General features: G+C 57.5%; 1 protein-coding gene across 1 annotated transcript; it reads right to left on the bottom strand.

The window, feature by feature from the left end:
* Positions 1-1,326: 1,326 nt before the first annotated feature.
* SZRD1 (SUZ RNA binding domain containing 1) lies at positions 1,327-17,992 on the bottom strand. Its single transcript, XM_054175648.1, has 4 exons — positions 17,474-17,992; positions 5,294-5,343; positions 3,769-4,023; positions 1,327-2,004 (listed from the first exon to the last, which is right to left on the bottom strand). Exons 1-4 carry the CDS (start codon positions 17,990-17,992, stop codon positions 1,902-1,904), a joined length of 927 nt encoding a protein of 308 aa, XP_054031623.1. The 3' UTR covers positions 1,327-1,901.
* Positions 17,993-19,929: the final 1,937 nt, after the last annotated feature.

The following is a 19,929-nucleotide window of genomic DNA, read 5'->3' as shown; positions in this document are numbered from 1 at the left end:
GCTGGCATCCTCCTCCCCTCCCGCTCCCCCTCTGGGTACTCGTCCGGACCCCCAGCTGGGGGGAAGGGGACAAAAATGAGACCCAGCCCCTCCACGTCAACGCCCCAGCAGCTGGGGGGGTGGTGGTGGCCAGCTGCCCGCCCACCCCCACGCCTCGCCAGGTCCTTCCGTCAGCTAATGAACGCCGCAGCAGGTTCGGTTGCACACAGGGAGGTTTTATTTTCCCGGTTTGGTTGGTTTTGAGGCCAAGGTTTCCAGGACCCCTCTTGCCGTGGGGTCGCTTCCCCGCGCCGGCGCCGCTTCGCTCCTTCGCCCTTGAGCCCGCTGAGCACGAAGCGGCCCGGGAAGGCTGCGCCCCCACGGCCTCAGCCGTCGGGAACCAGGACTGGTTTCTGGGTACCATCCCCCTCCGCGCAGAGCTTTTAGTGTTCATCTCCTCCCTCGCTCTCAAGCGATGGTAAGGTCAAGCTTCATCCGAGGGGGAACAGCCACGTTCCTGCGGACCACCGAGCCTCCTCGTCCTCTTCCCAGGAGCTGGAGGGAGCAAAATCCCTTCCCTGAAGCCTCACGAGGAGCCGGGAAGACGGTGGAAGCATCCACACTGTATCCAAGGCTGTTGGGTTTACCCTGATGTCTGCCATTTGAGGAGGCAAAGGCAGCTCGTACCGTGACCGAGACACCCACGGGAGCCTTCGCGGTGCCTGCCTGTTCCACAGTCCAGAGCTGGGCTCCTCCTTGGCCACCTCCTTATTTCACGGAGCAGAGCGGCGCCCAGCTCTTCTCCTCCTCGCCGTGGAGCCCCAATCCTTCCCCAGCCGGCAGGAACAGCAGCCAGGCAGCTGGGATTTCCGTGGGATCCATCTACATTCCCTTCTCCCCAGACACAGGAGAAAAAACAAACAAAACCAAAAAGAAAGGGAAAAAAAACCCAACCAACTGAAAGCTGCATTTTGAAGCTTGTCCTCAAAAGCCAGCAGAAAAACACCAGCCAAGCTTGACAGAGGTGCAAGATGTGAAGGAGATGAAGGCTCCCCAAGGCGCTGGGCAAGGCCAGGTATGGCAGGAGCCCACCTCCCCGTGGTGCTTGGCAGCAGGAGAACCAGAAGCAGGAGTTTGCCAAACCCAAGCCATGGAAATGGCAACAAAAATATTCATCAAAACTCCTTTTGTTTTTGTTCTGTTTTGTTTTGCAAGAGGAAAACCTCTCCAGAGTTCAACCCAAGAGGAAAACCTCTCCAGAGTTCAACCCAAGAGGAAAACCTCTCCAGAGTTCAACCCAAGAGGAAAACCTCTCCAGAGTTCAACCCAAGAGGAAAACCTCTCCAGAGTTCAACCCAAGGCTTTAAAAAAACCCCCAACCTTTTCCCATGCACTCTTGTGGAGCTGCTCCACAGAAGAAGGGAAAACAAACCCCAAAAGAAAGACTCAAAAAGAACTAAAAAGAGCTCCTTGGAAAGCGGAGTTGCTCCGGAGGCGACGAGAGCACCGCGGGCAGCCGGGGAGAGCCTCCCCCTTGGCTTCTTTGCTTTGCTTTGTCTTTGCCTTCAAATGCCAGGCTTGGAGCACAACCATTATTGCTGGCGCCGCCTTCGACCCCGGTGGCACTCACAGGGCTCTCTCCCTGCACCCACCCCGAGTCCTTCCCACCCCCCTCCCGACCTCCTTTGTCCCCTTCCCTCCTCCTTTTGCTCCGTTCTGTTGTTCTGTTCCGGAGGGGGGACCGAGCCCTTCTCGGTTTGCCGCTCACAGTGGGTGTGGAGAGGGGAGGTCACAGTGCGTGGGGGTTGAAGGTCACAGTGGGCAGAGCAAAGGGGGGAATCACAGTGCAAATAAACCAGGGAGTTCCCTTTGCTCGAGTCCGTCTGTCCGTCCCGGCCGGGCCCGGCGCCTCCTGCCGGCGTTTATCTGCGCTGCTTGAAGCCCTGCGAGCCATCGGGACCCAGCGGCTGTCTGATCACATTGTTGGGCTGTCGGCTGTCCTCCGGCTGCGAGATCCTCGGCGGCCTGCAGGGGGACAGGGCCAGAGGGGGTTGGGGTCAGAAGGCAGCTGTGCAGGTCAGCTCTTGGCCGACTCTGGTTGATTTTAGGCTATGTCTTTAAAAATCTTTTCCACAGATCTTGAAGAGAAAGTAGGAATCACAGACCCACAGAATGCCAGGGGCTGGAAGGGACCCCGAGAGATCATCCAGCCCAACCCCCCCCTGCCAGAGGAGGGTCACCAACACCAGGTGGCAAAGACCAGGGGAAGCTACTAGCTTCAGGATTTACAATACTTGCAGATATTAACAAACAGCACAGGAATCTCCCTGCTTAAAGACCAGGGGAAGCTACTAGCTTCTCCTTCCCTGCCCACCCACACCCCCTTGCACAAAAGTGAGAATCACAGAATTTCAGGGGCTGGAAGGGACCTCCACAGATCACCCAGTCCAATCCCCCTGCCACAGCAGATCCCACAGGATCTCATCCAGGCAGCTTTTGAGTATCTCCAGAGGAGGAGACTCCACAACCCCCCTGGGCAGCCTGCTCCAGGGCTCTGGCACCCTCACAGGGAAAACATTTTTCCCCATATTTATGTGAAACTTCCTGTGAAGTGTAAATAAATCACTGCTGGGGGTAAAAAGGAAAAGAATGATAGTTCTAAACAATCCATTGGAGAGAGAAGGAACTTAAGCTAGGAATGGAAACAACAACTTCTCTCTTCTCGCTTTCTTGGGCTGGGAGATACCAACTTGCTTCTGCTTGGCCTTGGCTGCACTGCTCTGGCTAAGTGTAACTTCTCTGCTCCTTTCTCTTGCCCCTTTTGTACAGGGGGTAAGAGGGAGGCCAAGACTGTGTCCCCTTGTCCATCCTCACCCATCTAGAATGAAGTCCCCCCCTTATCTGGGGTAGGCTCCTCACCCACCTGGAACAAGGTCCCTCACTTAGGATGTGTTCCCTCACCCACCCAGAACAGGGTCCCTTACCCATCCAAAGGAGTCTCTTCATCTTGAAAGGGTTTCCTCACCTTCTGGAGTTGGGATCCCCTCACCTACCCACAATAGGGTCCCTCACCCTTCTGGAAGGAGTCTGCTCACCTGTCTAGGATGGGTTTCCTCACCCTTCTAGACTGGGGAACCTCTTACCTACTCAGAAGAGGGTGCCTCACCTTCTGGACAGAGTCTACTCACCCATTTAGGATGAGTTTCTTCACCCTTCTAGACTTGGGGTCCCCTCACCTATCCAGAACAGGGTTCCTCACCTAGCTGGAAGGAGTCTGCTCACCTGTGAGTCCCCTCACCTATCTGGCAGGAGTCTGCTCACCCATCTAGGATGGGTTTCATCACCCTTCTAGAGTTGGGGTCCCCTCACCTATCCAGACCAGGGTCCCTCACCCTTCTGGAAGGAGTCTGCTCACCCACCTAGGATGGGTTTCATCACCCTTCTAGAGTTGGGGACCCTTCACCTGTCCAGAGCAGGGTCCCTCACCCAGCTGGCAGGAGTCTGCTCACCCATCTAGGATGGGTTTCATCACCCTTCTAGAGTTGGGGTCCCCTCACCTACCCAGTGCAGGGTCCCTCAGCCTCTGGCAGGAGTCTGCTCACCCATCTAGGATGGGTTTCATCACCCTTCTAGAGTTGGGGACCCCTCACCTACCCAGAGCAGGGTCCCTCACCCAGCTGGCAGGAGTCTGCTCACCCATCTAGGATGGGTTTCTTCACCCTTCTAGAGTTGGGGTCCCCTCACCTACCCAGAGCAGGGTCCCTCAACCTCTGGCAGGAGTCTGCTCACCTGTCCAGGATGGGCTTCTCCTGCTCCTCCTCAGGGCTGGCGCTGCCCAGGATGCGCTTCCTGGCCTCGGCGTACTCGGCCTCGCGCTGCGCCAGGGACTTGACGGGCAGGGCCGGCCTGCTGGCGGAGCTGGGGGTGCTGAGCACCCCGTTGGTGGTTGGCCTCTTCAGGATGCGGATCTGCGGGGGAGGCCCTGCGGGGAGGCTCTCGTCCTGGATCACGATGGGCACTTTGGGAGGAGATTTGGACTTTCTGCTGGGGGCAAGAAGGAAAGGAAAGCCCAGGAGTGGGGGCTGGGCCCGGCCGGGGGCTCCTCCTGATGAGAGGCATCATTAAAGACCTCATTAGGTTTGGAAGCCCCGAAGCAGAAGGGGCACAGCAGGTGGCTGTGGAGGAGGCTGGCTGGGTATGGGAGAGCAAAGCAGGCCCCACAGCTGAGGGAAGGGGAAGCAGACACTGGGCAGAAGTTTTAGCACTTTTACTTGAAGAGATCACAGAGCTGTTTGGGTTGGCAAAGGCCTCCAAGATCATCCAAGTCCAACCAGCAACCCACCACCACCATGGTCATCAAACCATGCCCTACAGTGCCATGGCCACAGGTTTCGTGAACACCTCCAGGGATGGGGACAGAGACTTCACCACCTCCCTGGGCAGGCTGTGCCAACCCCTGACCACTCCTGCAGGAAAGAAATTGCTCCTGATATCCAATGGGATGGAACAAGCCCCTCAGCAAAATCCCCTTCAAAGGCTTTTAGGGCTCCTTTCACCAGGACTCCGAACCTTCCACTCCAACCCTGACAATTTGCTTCTCAGAGCCAGCCTTGGGCCCTGCCTCTTGTTTATATAGAATCCTGGAACGGTATAGGTTGGAAGGCACCTTGAGAATCATCCAGTTCCAACCCCCTGCCATGGGCAGGGACACCTCCCACCAGCCCAGCTTGCTCAAGGCCCCATCCAACCTGGCCCTGAACATCTCCAGGGAGAGGGGGCATGCAGAGCCTCCCTGGGCAGCCTGTTCCAGTGGTCCCTTCTCTGTTTGGAAGCTCCAGAGAAGCAGCACCACGACTCTTTTGAAGTGGGTGACTAACCAAAGGGGGGGTTTAAAAAGCCAACAAGCCTGTCAGAAGTGAGCCCAAATATTTTTGCTGATGACAAGAGCACACAAACACACACACCCTGACCCAAAGGAAGCAGGAAAAGAACAGCCTCGCTGATGCAAGAGCCAGAAAGCCACTTCAGGGCCATGAGCTGGGATTGCCTGACTCATCTATTTCTTCCTTTGAGTGGCTTTTGCTCTAATGGCTTCCCCAGAGCTGTGGCTGCATCCAGACACAACTCTGAAACAAAATCACTCTCAGGAAGCCTTCCCCAGCTACAGACTCAAAGGGCCATCTAGTGGTACTGAGCTTCTCTACTCCTGGCCTCCAGCCCAGCACTCTCTCTGCTCAGTCTGAAGCTCTTCCCCCACTGTTCCCACTCCTCAGGACCCAGGAAGGCGTTTTAGCAACCCCTGCAGCGTGGTTACCTTTCCTTCTGTGTGATCTTCAGCTTCTTTTCCAACCGTCTGTCTATTTCCTACAAAGGAAGGAGAGAACAATGAAAACCTGTAGCTGCTTCTTGGAGACTGGGAGTCTGCTGTCTGCCCACAGCTTTAACCTCCATCTTCAGCAGTGACCCTACAAAGCAGGCAGTGACCTGCAAACCGGCAGGCAGAGAGGAGCAAAGTCACAGCATCCATCCCCCCGCAGCCACCCGTGCACCTACAGCAGCCTGCGGATGCTGCACGGCGTGGTGGCAGGGCAGCATTTTAAGGACTTCATGTGGCAAGGAAGCTCTGTCAAGGGTGAAGAGCCATGGGAACACACAGCAAGGGACCTCCAGGTGCAAGAGGAACCGGCGCCAAACCTCCCGGGGCAGAGCAGCGGCAGCTGGCTGGGGCGATGCGCATCAGGCCACAGCCTGGAGTCCAGCCCCAGAGCCCGCAGCCACTGGGAGGCCTGGCTGGCAGGTCCACATTCCTGCTGCTTGCTGCAAGAACCTTCCTTCCCCCCCCCCCCCCAGAAAAAGTCCCTGCCCTGCCCAACGTGCACCCAGGGACTCGTCAGAGCAGAGCTGAGCCCTCCTGAGCTTCTCCCTGCCTTGGCAAGCAGAGCTGCCGAGTCACGGCTCGCCGGGGAGATGAACCAATCGCCCCGGTGCCGAGGGCAGGCAGGCACGGCAGCTCCTCTCCAGGGCTTGTGCCTACCTTGGCCAAGGTGTTTACCTGCTGCAAGAGGAGCAATTACACCCAGAAACGTTGCTGCACAGAAGAAGGGGCAAAAAAATACTGAGGCAGCTTTCAGGCCTGGCTGTCTCCTCAGGTAACCTCCCTCCCCCCCTGGTGTTGGTATCTTTAGATCCTCAGGCCTGCTGCTGCTGCTATAAAAAGAGCCTCTGAAGGGCTGTGGCTTCCTTTAATCATCAATGAAAAAGAGGAGGGGGAAAAAAAAACCCCAAACCACCCTACCTGTGTCCTAGTTTCACCAGCACATAACTGGCAACAGTGAAGGAAATTCCAAGCTCCTGGCAGGAGGAGGAGGAGGCTGCTCTACTTTTGGGGCTGATTTAAGCTGGCTGCCAGAGGAGCCTCTCCCTGCTGTCACAAACCTCAGCAGGCACAAGGCAGGAAGCAAACTGGGTTTGCATGGCAATTCCCTGATGCCCCAGTAAGCAGGGAATGAGCACAAGCCTCTGCAAGATGCCAAAGCTCAGTGTCTGGTCAGGCAGCTGCACAGGCCAGCAGCTCCTGGGAGCTCTCCCTCCAGCCAGGAGGAAGTAAATCAGTTGGGGGCAACAACAAAGTGGGTGGGAAGCAGAAGTTCCTACTGGAGTGAACTGGGAGGTGAGGGTTTGTATGAATCAGGGGCTTCATGTGGCCTTGAGCTGAAGGGCAGGACACAGGTGAATCATGGAACTGCCTAGCTGGAAAGACCTTAAGATCATAGAACCCTAGAATGGTTTGGATGGAAAGGAACTTAAACATCAGCCAGTTCCAACCCCCTGCCATGGGCAGGGACACCTCCCACCAGCACAGCTTGCTCAAGGCCTCATCCAGCCTGGCCCTGAACACCTCCAGGGAGGGGACAGCCACAGCCTCCCTGAGCAGCCTGTGCCAGGCTCTCCCTACCCTCACTCAAGAATTCCTTCCTCATCTCCACTCTCAGTCTCCTCTCTCCCAGCTCAGAGCCATTGTTCCTCATCCTGGCACTCCCAGCCCTTGTCCCAAGTCCCTCCCCAGCTCTTCTGGAGCCCTTCAGGTGCTGGAAGGCTGCTCTGAGGTCTCCCTGGAGGTTCTCCAGGCTGAACAGCCTCAACTCCCTCAGCCTGTCCTTGCAGGAGAGGTTTTCCAGCTCTCTGATCATCTTGGTGGCCCTTCTGGACCAGCTCCATCGGGTCCACATCCCTCTTGCGTGGTGGGCCCCAGAGCTGGACACAGCACTCCTACCCTGCTCTGGTGAGACCTCACTTGAAGGGCAGAGCCACCTCTCCCCAGGTGCTGGCCACACTTCTTTTTTCCAGCTCCAACAGTTCACCAAACCTCCCAGGGCCTCCTGGAAACAGCAGACTGGAAGGAAGCTGCCTTCAGTGTCTCTCATCAAACCCTTCAGAGGGCTGGCAGGAGGATGGGGTGAGGAGGGCACACTCAAGTTCCTGCACTCGGTGTTTGGTGTCACATGGTGGCTCCAGAAGCACATCAGAGAAGCTCCATGAGCCATGGTGAGGACCACGGGGCACAGAAGTGTGGCAAGCCCCAGGGCAGCCACGAGGCAGGAGAGGTTCTGCTCTCCCCTCTCCTTCCTGGCACAGGAGGGGTGGTGTGGACAAAGGCCACACTGCCACATTCCTGGTGGCTGTGCAGGCCAGCCCCAGGGCCAGGGTCAGCACTGTCAGACCAGGAGATGCTGTCAGAGCAAAGCATCAGCTGGACCTGAGAACCAGCCTGCCAGGAGTCACTGCCACACTGCCTGCCAGCAGGGCCACACAGCTCCTCACACATGCCAATGCTTCCTCCAGCAGCAGCCTCTGCCAGCACACCTGCAGCTCCTCTTACCACAGAGGATCCCCAGAGCTCTTCCACCTGCTCCACACACACAAACTCATCCCAAGGAATCCTGGAATCATTAAGGTTGGAAGAGACCTCCAAGATCATCAAGTTCAAGGTTCTACCAAGATCTCCATGACCAGCAGACCGTGTCCCCAAGTGCCACAGCCACAGGTTTCTTGAGTACCTCACCAGCTCCCTGGGCAGCCTGTCCCCAAGCCTGACCATACCCTTCAAACTCTGCCATCACAGCACACCAGGCAAGTCCTGGAGAGTCTCAGGTTCCTCCTACTCATGCAGAACATTTCCTGATAATTCTGCCCCTCTGCCCTGCTGAGACCTCACCTGCAGTGCTGGCTCCAGCTCTGGAGTCCTCAGCACAAAAAGGATATGGACCTCTTAGAGAAGGGCCACAAAGAAGATCAGAGGGCTGGAGAACCTCCCCTGTGGGGACAGGCTGAGAGAGCTGGGCCAGTTCAGTCTGGAGAAGAGAAAGCTCCAGGGAGGCTTTAGAGCAGCCCTCCAGTACCTAAAGGGGCTTCAGGAGAGCTGGGGAGGGACTTTGGACAAGGGCTGGGAGTGCCAGGATGAGGAGAAGCTGGAAGAGGGGAGATTGAGACTGGAGGTGAGGAAGAGATTCTTGAGAGTAAGGCTGGGGAGACTCTGGCACAGGCTGCCCAGGGAGGCTCTGGCTGTCCCCTGCCTGGAGGTGTTCAAGGCCAGGCTGGATGAGGCCTTGAGCAAGCTGGGCTGGTGGGAGGTGTCCCTGCCCATGGCAGGGGGTTGGAACTGGATGAGCTTTCAGGTCCCTTCCAACCCAAGCCATTCTGTCAGTCTCTGAACCCCAAGGGGCAGCCCTTTACCAGCTGCACAAGCAAGCCTGGGCTCCAGCAGGCTCCAGCAGCTGTCAGATCATGCTGGAGCTCAGGCCACACCAGTTTCCAAAGCAGAAACACCTTGGCATGGCTCCTTCTTAAGGCAAGAAGCAAATCAGTCCCTGGTGCTGCTCATCTGCTGATGTCATTCCCCTTCCACTGCTAGGGCAGTCAGCACTGAGCTGTGTGGGGAATGAGGGAAAATTAGGCTGTGACTTAGGGAGGGAGGAGCCCTGCAGCAGCCCAGAGGCACCACAGGCCTCTGGATCTGGCACTGGATGGCATCACCAAGCACAGACCCAGCAGCTGGGCAGGCTGCAGGGTACAAACCCCAGTCACTGACCTCCTTGGGAGGCTCCTCTCAGCTCTCATTTCCCAAACAAACTTCCCTAGGTAACCAAAAGCTAAGCCTCATTTACACCCCCAGCTTAGCAAAGAATCCCAGCAAAGTATTTTTAGTGCTATTATGTCTGGGCACTAAACAGGACCCAAACAAACAGCCTGAAGAAGACACTGCTCTGTGACATTTCAGCTGCATTGGTAGGGGAGGACGTCATGGAAACTCAACCCCAGCTCCACCACAACCATCCTGCCAGCCCTTGAAAGCAGAGAACACAAAAACCCCAGCAAAGCACCACAGGAGCAAGAAAACCTCCTGGAAAGCACAGGAGGACACAAATTGGTGCTGAGATGCCACACTCCCAGGGTCTCTCACAGTATCATAGGGTTGGAAGGGACCCCAAGGATCAGCCAGCTCCAACCCCCCTGCCATGGGCAGGGACACCCCACACTAGAGCAGGCTGCCCAGAGCCTCATCCAGCCTGGGCTTAAACACCTCCAGGGCTGGGGCCCCAACCACCTCCCTGGACAACCCATCCCAGGGCTTCACCACTCTCATGGGGAAGAACTTCCTCCTCACCTCCAGCCTGAATCTCCCCACCCCCAGCTTCATTCCATCCCCCCCAGTCCTATCACTACCTGAGACCCTGAGCAGTCCCTCCCCAGCCTTCTTGGAGCCCCCTTCAGATCCTGGAAGGCCACAAGGAGGTCACCTCAGAGCCTTCTCCCCAGCTCCTTCAGTCTGTCCTCATAGGAGAGGTGCTCCAGCCCTAAGTGAGAAGCTCACTGCTGCAGCTGCTGACCTGGGGATGTTTTGGGCAAGCTGCAGAGAAATCTTTTCCCCAGCACCCCACCAAACAAGGCCCTTGAGGCAGGATGTCCCCATGGAGCTTGCCTCCATAGCCTGAGATTCACAGGGGGCCTAGGCAGGTTCCCAAGCAAACCTCAGGCCTGAGCCAGCCCAAGGTGGTGTCTGAAGACCTCTGCTGGAGTCACTGTGGGATGTGTATCAAGACCAACCCTGCCCTCACTGCCAGCAGGCTCTGAGCAGACTAAATAACAGCAGCTCCAGGCTCTGCTGATAGGGGGAAGGACTAACAAGATAAGTGCTGGCTCTCTGGAGTCAATTCAGTGAGCAACCACAGCTGAATGTTTGAAGGAGGCAGAGGCTTGGCCTTCACCCAGACCCTTATGCTAGAGAATCAGACTGGTTTGGGTGGGAAGGGACCCTCAAAAGTCATCCAGTCTAACCCCCCTGCAGTCAGCAGGGACATCTGCAGCCAGAGCAGGTTGCTCAGAGCTCCAAACCACCTCACCTGGAATGGTTCCAGGGATGAGACATCTCCCACCTCTCTGGGCAACCTGGGCCAGGCTCTCACCACCCTCAGGGGCAAACATTTCTCCCTTCTCTCCACTCTCTCAGTTCCAAACCATCCCCTCTTGTCCTGTCGCAACAGGCCCTGCTCAGGAGTCCCTCCCAGCTTTCTGCTCAGCCTCTTCAAGCTCTGAAAAGCCACCAGAAGGTCCCCCTGGAGACTTCTCCAGGATGAACAACCTCAACTCTCTCAGCTTGGCTTTGTCTGCTTGCAGAAAGCACCAGCAGCCACTCTGGCATTTGTTCATGGGCAGAAGAGAACTTCAAGGCCTGGGTCATGTTCTTGTCTTTAGGGGGGGGGGAAATTAGATTTTAACATCAGAGGTTACCAAAAAGGTCCACAGGTACCAAAGAGCTTGGACCTGCAGGGACCTGCTTCAGCAAACCCACTCTCACAAGGCAGAGCAGGAGGAGATAATCCCAAAGTACCTCCAAGCCAGCTCCTATTTCTCTCCTCTGAAGAGAAATTAATCATCTATTAATTACTGGAACATTCCAATTCCTGAGGCTGTTGGGACTCAGGCTGCTCCATTAATTAATCCTCCAGGTTCCCCTGCTGACACAGGGTGCTGGCAGCGGTGCTGTGCCCAGGGAAGCCGCAGATGCTTGGGAGCTGTGCTGGCTTTTCCACCTCCCATGGGTAGGTAGCACTGCTGGGCAGCCAGGGGAGGGGAAAGCAGAGCCAGCAGTATTTTTGGGAAGGAGCCTGGCAGGCACCAAAGGGTATTCCCAGCATGGACACGTCAAAAGCATTCCAGAGGCTGGGGCTCCTTCTCCTGCCCTGCCCTTCGCACCTCCAGCGCTTGCTGCGGCATCCCCAGAGCCCTGCTCAGCCCCTGCTAGGAAGGAGCCTCTTCACTGCCCACCCACAGACACCATTGCTCCCACAGTGTCACAGGGAAAAGCCCTTCCAGATCCTCCAGTCCACCCATTCTCAAACTCCCCGAGGCTGGTGCTAAACCATGGCCCTCAGCACCACATCCCCACAGCCCTGAAACCCCTCCACAGCTGGGGACTCCACCACCTCCCCGAGCAGCCTGCTCCAGTCCCTCTTGCAGGACAGAAACTGCTCCTCATCTCCAACCCAAACCTCCCCCTGGCACAAGTTCAGACCATTTCCTCTTGCTCTATCACCTGATACTAGGGAGAAGAGACCAACCCTCACCTGGCTCCAGTCTCCTTTCAGGGAGCTGTAGAGAGCCAGGTCTCCCCTCAGCCTCCTTTGCTCCACACTCAACACCCCCCAAGCTCCCTCAGCTGCTCCTCCCCAGCCCTGTTCTCCAGACCCTTCCCCAGCAGCTTCCTTGCCCTTCTCTGGACCTGTTCCAGCCTCTCAATGTCCTCCTTGGAATGAAGGCCCCAAAACTGACCCCAGCACTCAAAGTGTAGCCTCACCAGTGCCCACTCCAGGGGGACAACCCCTGCCCTGCTCCTGCTGCCCACACCATTAGTCTCTTCTAAACCCAGGTGGTTTTGCTCTAGCTGGACCTGAAGCCATATTCAAACTCTCCTGAGCAGCAGGAACAGAAACTTTCATTTCCCAGTCTGTAGATTTGTTTGAGCAATCACAAACACCTGAAGCAAACACTCAGCAGAAGTTGCACAAAACCCCCTTGGGTGTGAAGGTCAAGCCCCATCCTCAGCACCCTGACAACAAAACCCAGCAGCTATCCCCAGGGCTGTCCTTGAGGTGCAGTTCCTGCCCCACCACAGCTCCATTAATTCATCCTTTGATGGCAGAAGCAGTGAGCAGAGGTCACAGCCTCACACTCCAAAATCTTTCCCTTCTGACTCCTCTGTACTTTGATCCCATTTAGCAACTCCCAGTGCCACCAGCCAGAGCCTCTGTGCCCAGCCAACCTGCTGCCTTGCCTGGGGGGTGACACCCATGGCAGTCAGCCCCCTGCCACCAACCACTGAGAGGTGACAAAAACGAAGGTTTGTCCTCTCCCAGCCTCCAGGGAAGAGCCCTCACAGAGCCCTGTGACACAGGCAGGTCACAACCCCCAGCCCCACAGTCGAGGGACAAAGTTCAGCCCGAGCTGGGTGGCTGCTCACATCCTCTCCCCTGCTGGGATCTGCTGAGCCCAGAGAGGTTTCCCCTGCTGGGAGCCAACATTTCCCAGCCAAAGATACTCTGTGATAAGAGACCTCCAAGCTCCTCCAGTCCAAGCCTCCACCCAGCACTGCAGCCTCACCACCAAACCATGGCCCTAAGCACCAGGCCCACCTTGAACCCCCCCAGGGATGGGGACTCCAGCACTGCCCTGGGCAGCCCATTCCAAAGCTGGAGAACCCTTCCAGGGCAGAAATATTTCCTGAGCTCCAGCCTGAGCCTCCCCTGGGGCAGCTTGGAACCATTGCCTCTGCTCCTGGCCCTGGGCACCAAGGAGCAGAGCCTGCCCCCTCCTCACCCCAACCTCCCTGCAGGGAGCTGCAGAGAGCAGTGAGGTCTCCCTCAGCCTCCTCTCCTCCAGCCTCAACCCCCCCAGCTCCCTCAGCCCTCCTCCAGCCCAGGGGCTCCAGGCCCTTCTGCAGCCTGGCTGCCCTGCTCTGGACACCTCCAGCCCCTCAATGTCCTTCCTGCAGGGAGGGCCCAGGGCTGAGCACAGCCCTCCAGCTGTGGCCTGCCCAGTGCTGAGCACAGGGGGATGGTCACCTCCTGGCCCTGCTGCCCACCCTGCTTCTGCCCCAAGCCAGGAGGCCATTGCCCTGCTTGGCCCCTGGGCACTGCTGGCTCCTGCTCAGTGGCTGCCAACCAACCCACCCCAGGTGCCTCTCCAAGCTGCAGCTTTCCAACCCCACATCCCCAGGGCTGGAGCTCCCCATGGGGTGGTTGTGACCCAGGGGCAGGACCTGGCACTTGTTGAGCTTCACACAATGAGCCTTGGCCCATGGGTCTCTCCTGCCCAGACCCCACTGTAAAGCTTCCCTCCCCTCTAGCAGGGGGGACACAGCCACCCAGCTTGGTGCCACCTGCAAGCTTGCAGAGGGTACCTCACTGCCCTCATCCAGGTCATTGCTAAAGACATTGAGGAGGACAAGGCCCAGAACTGAGCCCTGGGGCACAGCACTGGTGAGCAGACACCAGCCAGATTTAGCTCCATTCCCCAGCACTCTTGGGGCCCAGCCATCAGCCAGTTGTTCACCCAGTGCAGGGGGCACTGAGCCAAGCCTTGTGCCAGGAGTTTCTGAAGGATTCTGACTTGAACTAAGTTACTAATTAGGAACACATTCAAAGCCTAGATAATGAAGTAATAAGCAATCAATCCAGTGCCAGAGGGTTACCTGTGACCCTGGGCATGAGGCTTCTGCCCTGCTTTTGGAGCCCAGCTTCCCCCCTTGACATCTAATTATCAGTGTAATGAGGTAATTGAACTTCAGTGTCTCAAGCAGACTTCTCACTCATGAGTTCCTTCATCCCTGAAGCTACCCAGAAGGAAAACAAGCCATGGATGAAGTCACAGTAGTGTTTACAGGCCCAGACTGAGGTTTCAACCCCAGCTCTCCCATCCTTGCCCTCCAAGCTCAGCCAGCTCCTTGGTTCCTGCCAGGCTGGTTTTCCATCTGGAACTCAGGGACAAGGAAAACCTCCTCCACTGCCCCAATGTTGTGAAGATTTCATTAGGCAGCAATTAGGGAACACAAATCTGGAGGCCCCAGGGAGTTCTGCTGTGCCTGCAGGACCCCTGGGGAGTGTGAAGCTGCCAGAGCAGAGGGCATCTGCTTGGCATATGGGCACTCAGGGGGGAGGGATGGCTTGTACCCAAGGTGCTGCTCCTGCTTCTGGCAAGCAATGCTGCTGAGACAGGAGACTGAAAGACAAGCAGAAGCCATATTAAATATCCCTAAAAACAAATCCTTGAGGCTCTCTTTCCCAGCTGCTGAATGACCAAAGCAAAGCAGATCATCTGTGTCAGGTGGGGTTTTTTTCCCTGGCGGGGGTTCCCTCAGTGCTTCCTGGTTTGAAAGGCAGTTTTGCAAGAGATAAATGAGGACATTGTAGCCAGGAGACCACAGGAGCTGCCTCTGGGAACCACCTTCTTTAAGGCCTCAAGTAGAACAGAAGTCTGCAGCCTAACATGAAAAACTAGACACAAAAGAGCCAGCACTGAAGATCTGAGGTAGTTTCTGTCCTCAGGAACACCCCCAGGGTGGGATATGAAATGCATACACACAGGGAAGGAGCTGACATACCCCAGACCCCATGGATCTCCTCTACTACTCCCTCTGAGATATAGAATAGAATAGACCAGGTTGGAAAAGACCTTTGAGATCAATGAGTCCAACCTATCACCCAACACCACCTAATCAACTAAACCATGGCACCAAGTGCCTCATCCAGTCTAAACACCTCCAGTGAGATGTGCTGAAGGGTCTAAAGAATCCCAGAATTGTCAGGGCTGGCAGGGAGCTCAAGGCTCAGCCAGCTCCAGCCCCCTGCCATAGGCAGGGACACCTCACACCACAGCAGGTTGCTCACAGCCACCTCCAGCCTGGCTGCAAACACCTCCAGGCAGGAGGCTGCCACCACCTCCCTGGGCAGCCTGTGCCAGGCTCTCACCACCCTCCTGGGGAACAACTTCTTCCTCACAGCCAATCTCAATCTCCCCATTTCTGGTTTCTTTCCATTCCCCCTGATCCTAGAAATAACAGCTCAGGGTCTCAGCTGTGTAAGGCATTAGGAGAAGAGCAAATGTGTCTTCAAAGCTGCTCCTTGGGGTCTCTTAGGGTTTATTGCATATTCCTCAAGTACTGACCATGACTTCCTCATCTCAAACCTTTACATGCTGGAGAAATTCTTCCCCATGAGAGAGGTGAGGCCCTGGCACAGGTTGCCCAGGGAGGCTGTGGCTGCCCCCTCTCTGGAGGTGTTCAAGGCCAGGCTGGATGAGGCCTTGAGCAGCCTGGGCTGGTGGGAGGTGTCCCTGCCCATGGCAGGGGGATTGGAACTGGATGAGCTTTGAGGACCCTTCCAACCCAACCCATTCTGTGATTCTGTGACCTGTCTTGTACCACTTCAGTCCCATGCCAAAGAAGATAAAGAGGGAAGAAGAAAATTAAGGGAACTCCTTAAGACCAAAAATAAACCCCTGTGATGAGAAGCCCAGGGCAGCCCAGAGGCTTTTCCTGCCCAGCATTTCTCCTCTCACACCTTCCTCACAAGACTCACCTCACTCAGGCTGCTCCCTGCTCCCCTGCCTGACTGCAGCAGGGTTTGAGGAGCAGAGAAGAGCACCCAACTGCTAAGCAGCGAGTTGGTCACGCTGCCTGCTCTACAGCACAGCCTCTTCCTGCCCTCCCTTCCTCTTCTCTCATCTGCCTACCTCTGGCAGCTTTGATTTCTGTAGCAGCACAGAGAGCCCACAGTCCCTGTCTGCACCAGCACCCACTGAGCCCACAAGAAAATGAGGTCAGGCCTTCCCCTGCTCCCTCCTGCTTTGCTTCCAGCAGACACTAACAGCTCAGGATCTCCTTCCTGCCAGGCCAGGCTTGAAAACGACCTTCCTAAACCATGATGGATGCCAGAAGGCAGCTCCTGTCCCTTCCCTTACATAAGGAGAACTCCTGCCACAGACAGCTCGCTGCTCTTGTTGCTCCAACTGCTCCTGCAGACACCCAAAGCCCTGACAACTGCCAAAGCAGCTGCGAGCGTGGCAGAGGCTGCTGAGGGAATCACTCTGCTGAGCAGCACAAACACCCCCAAGCTTTTGAACACAAGTTCTCAGCAGCCTGCACTGGATAAGGACTTGAGAAAGGGCAGGTGGCAGAGATTTTTCCTTCTAAGGGCTTGCAAAGACCCCCCTAGAAGGTATGAGCTGGAAGGACACAGAGGAAAGACAAGCAAGAGGAGGGCTGTGAGCAGCCCTACGGTTTTAAACCATTACTCAAGGCCACAGCTATCATCAGCTCCCCAGACACAAGCTATGTCCCTTCATGGCAGGATTTAGTGAGTGACAGAGGCTCCCTGTGACCAGCAAGAGGAGAGGGCCAGCGCTTGGCTCCCGCCGCCAGCCTGCCCCTGGCACGGCTCCGGCCGCTGCGAGGGCATTGAGTTACCGGCGCCGCCTGGCTCCCCTCTCTCTGGCCAGCAGTAATCCAAGCTCCTGACCAGAATCGAATTCAGGCCTCTCACCAAGTCATTGTGACGATGTCCTTCTGCCCTCTGGTCAGGAAGGAGGACGCTGAACTCCTGACTAAAGCAGGAGATGGCCTGACAGAGACGGATTCCTCTCCCTGTTGGCAATAGCCTGCAGTTTCCCCACCCACGCTGCTGCCGAAGGAATGATTTTCCTCTTGCAAGCACAAGGCACAGACGTGCTTCAGAGCCTCTCAACGTGAGAGACGTGGTGACAACTTCAGCTATTAAAAGCAGGAGAGAGAACTTCAGCTACGATGCTGGAAGCTGCTCTAGGCCACACTAGGACTCCCCCCGCCACCCCCCCCAACCCCGTTTTGTCCTAAGGAGGAAGCACGTTCCCCTCCAGACAGGGGCAGGAATGGCTGGGGATGAGCAGCCCCGGCGCCACCACTGCCCCCAGCAGCCTCGCCCCAGAGGCCTGGCCGTGACGCTGGAGAAGCACGTTTGGTCAGAGCCCCTCAGCACGGGCAGCGAGCCGCCCGCCGCCCTCCCAGCGCCCGCCACAAGCGTGTGGCGGCAGCTGGAGCTTTGTTCCGGGCTCGGCCGCGACCCGCGATGACCAACCGCTGCCGCCCTGCCCGCAGCCCCGCAAGGCCGGGGAGGGACACAGGGGTGGGTTCGGAGACAGAGGAGAAAATGGGGCCGGAAGGCCGGGCAGGACGGCTCCCTGCGGCATCCCCGGCAGCGGGGGATGAAGCAGCCGTGAATGGGAGCGCCCGGGGCCGGACCGCAGCCCCCCGGTGCCCGGCGAGGCCGCGGTCCCTTTAAGAGGCCTAGCAGGCTCTCCGGGCTCGCCGCCCGGCCGCGCACGCCCCGCCGCCTCCTCAAGCTCCGCCGCGCCGCCCCCGCCTCTCCCTCCGCCGCCCGCTACCGCCCCGAGCCGCCTCCCTCACCCCGCTGTCGGCCGCCTCCTCCCAGCTCTCGGCGACCTCCTCATCTTCCATTTTAATTCCCCTCCGCCGCCGCCGCCAGCCCGCGCCCCGCGCCTGCGCGCGCCGCCCCTTCCTGCGCGCAGGCGCCGCGGGAGGGCGCCGGGAGGCGGCACAGGGCGCACGCGCAGCACGCCGCCGCGGCCCGCCACGTGCGCCCGCGCGGGAGCGCGCCCCCCGGCGGGCGGGAGGGCCGGGCGCAGGGAGGGGCCGGGCGCAGAGGCGCAGGGAGGGGCCGGGCGCAGGGAGGGGCCGGGCGCACAGGCGCAGGGAGGGGCCGGGCGCAGGGAGGGGCCGGGCGCACAGGCGCAGGGAGGGGCCGGGCGCATAGGCGCGTTGGACGCCCGCCGCCCCCCCCCCCCCCCGCGCCCTGCTCCGCAGCGTTCGCTGACCCACAGCAGCCCGGGAGAGGCTCCGCGGCGCGGAGCGCTCCGCGCACAACGGGCTGGGTGCTTTGGGGCGGCATTCCTCATTTTGAGGCATTTTCCTCAGGGTAGGAAAGAGGTTGAGGTGCTGGAAGGTGTCCAGAGAAGGGCAACAAAGCTGGGGAGGGGTCTGGAGCACAGCCCTGGGAGGAGAGGCTGAGGGAGCTGGGGTTGCTTAGCCTGCAGAAGAGGAGGCTCAGGGGAGACCTTCTTGCTCTCTCCAACTCCCTGAAGGGAGGTTGGAGCCAGCTGGGGGTTGGTCTCTTCTCCCAGGCACCCAGCCCCAGAACAAGAGGACACAGTCTCAAGCTGTGCCAGGGGAGGTTTAGGCTGGAGGGGAGGAGAAAGTTCTTCATGGAAAGAATTAATTGGCCATGGGAATGTGCTGCCCAGGGAGGTGGTGGAGTCACCACCACCAGAGGTGTTCAAGAGGAGCCTGGCTGAGGCACTTGGTGCCATGGTTTAGTTGATCAGATGGTGCTGGGTGATAGGTTGGACTTGATGATCTTTGAGGTCTTTTCCCAACCTGGTTAATTCTATTCTATTTTGGGGGTTACTGAACCAAGCACCCCCTCGATTTTAGCAGAGTTTGAGCATTAACTGGCTGCAGCATCTCTCCTGCAGGCAGTCTGTGTGTCCTCCCATCACCCCCAGCTGTATCACCTTTCTTCCAAGCCCTCACCTACTTTTAAACCTCTTAAACCTTACTTCAGCTCCAACCTTTAAAAAGAGCTCAATTTCCCCCCCTAAAAAAGATCTGATTTCTTACATTTCTCTCATTTGTAGCCAAGATATCCATCCATCAACTTACTACTTTGTGCTTTGAGAGACAGAAAGGTGTCTGTGGTGAGGGTCCTGTTTCCTTTTCCTCACCCCAAAATTAAATGAGCCCTCCCAGCATCCTCAAAAACATATAAAAGAATAAATTTAAATGTTCAGAGAGGGAAGGGGAGGGGAGGGGAGGGGAGGGGAGGGGAGGGGAGGGAAGGGAAGGGAAGGGAAGGGAAGGGAAGGGAAGGGAAGGGAAGGGAAGGGAAGGGAAGGGAAGGGAAGGGAAGGGAAGGGAAGGGAAGGGAAGGGACGGGAAGGGAAGGGAAGGGAAGGGAAGGGAAGGGAAGGGAAGGGAAGGGAAGGGAAGGGAAGGGAAGGGAAGGGAAGGGAAGGGAAGGGAAGGGAAGGGAAGGGAAGGGAAGGGAAGGGAAGGGAAGGGAAGGGAAGGGAAGGGAAGGGAAGGGACCTTTGAGATCATTGAGTCCAACCTATCATCCAGCACCATCTGATCAACTAAACCATGGCACCAAGGGCCTCATCCAGGCTCTTCCTAAACACCTCCAGGGATGGGGACTCCACCACCTCCCTGGGCAGCACATTCCCATGGCCAATCTCTCTTGCTGGGAAGAATTTCTTCCTAACATCCAGCCTGAACCTCCCCTGGCACAGCTTGAGACTGTGTCCTCTTGTTCTGGGGCTGGGTGCCTGGGAGAAGAGCCCAACCCCCAGCTGGCTTCAACCTCCCTTCAGGGAGTTGGAGAGAGCAAGAAGGTCTCCCCTGAGCCTCCTCTTCTGCAGGCTAAGTAACCCCAGCTCCCTCAGCCTCTCCTTCAGCTTTCCCCCAAACACCCCACCCTAGAGGTGCTGCTTGCCAGCAGATGGCGACCGGCCTCTTAAAACGCAGTATGAACACTCCGGCCCAAACAAATCCCGAGGCGAATGCTGTGCTTTGCCCTTGCCCCCTCTGCGGCCACCCCCAGTCGCCCCCTCCTCTGCTACGCCCAAAATCTCGGCAGCAAACTGCCGAGGACCCTCACAGCCCAGGTTTTTCCGCGGTGCTGTTGATGGAAAAGGGAGCCACTGGTGGGGTTTGGCCTTTTGGAGGGGATTTATACCTTGGCAGGGGTGGGAGATGGTGTTCTCCTTCCCTGGGAGAGGTGCAGACCTCACAGGAGTGGGTGTGGGTGGGAGGAAAGGGTGCAGCAGCCCCAGGCTGTTCCTACC

This window comes from Dryobates pubescens, chromosome 33 (genome assembly GCF_014839835.1).
Source record: "Dryobates pubescens isolate bDryPub1 chromosome 33, bDryPub1.pri, whole genome shotgun sequence".
NCBI lineage: Eukaryota > Metazoa > Chordata > Aves > Piciformes > Picidae > Dryobates > Dryobates pubescens.
Note: the sequence above shows the minus strand (reverse complement) of the source record. Positions and strands in the feature narration are given on the sequence as shown.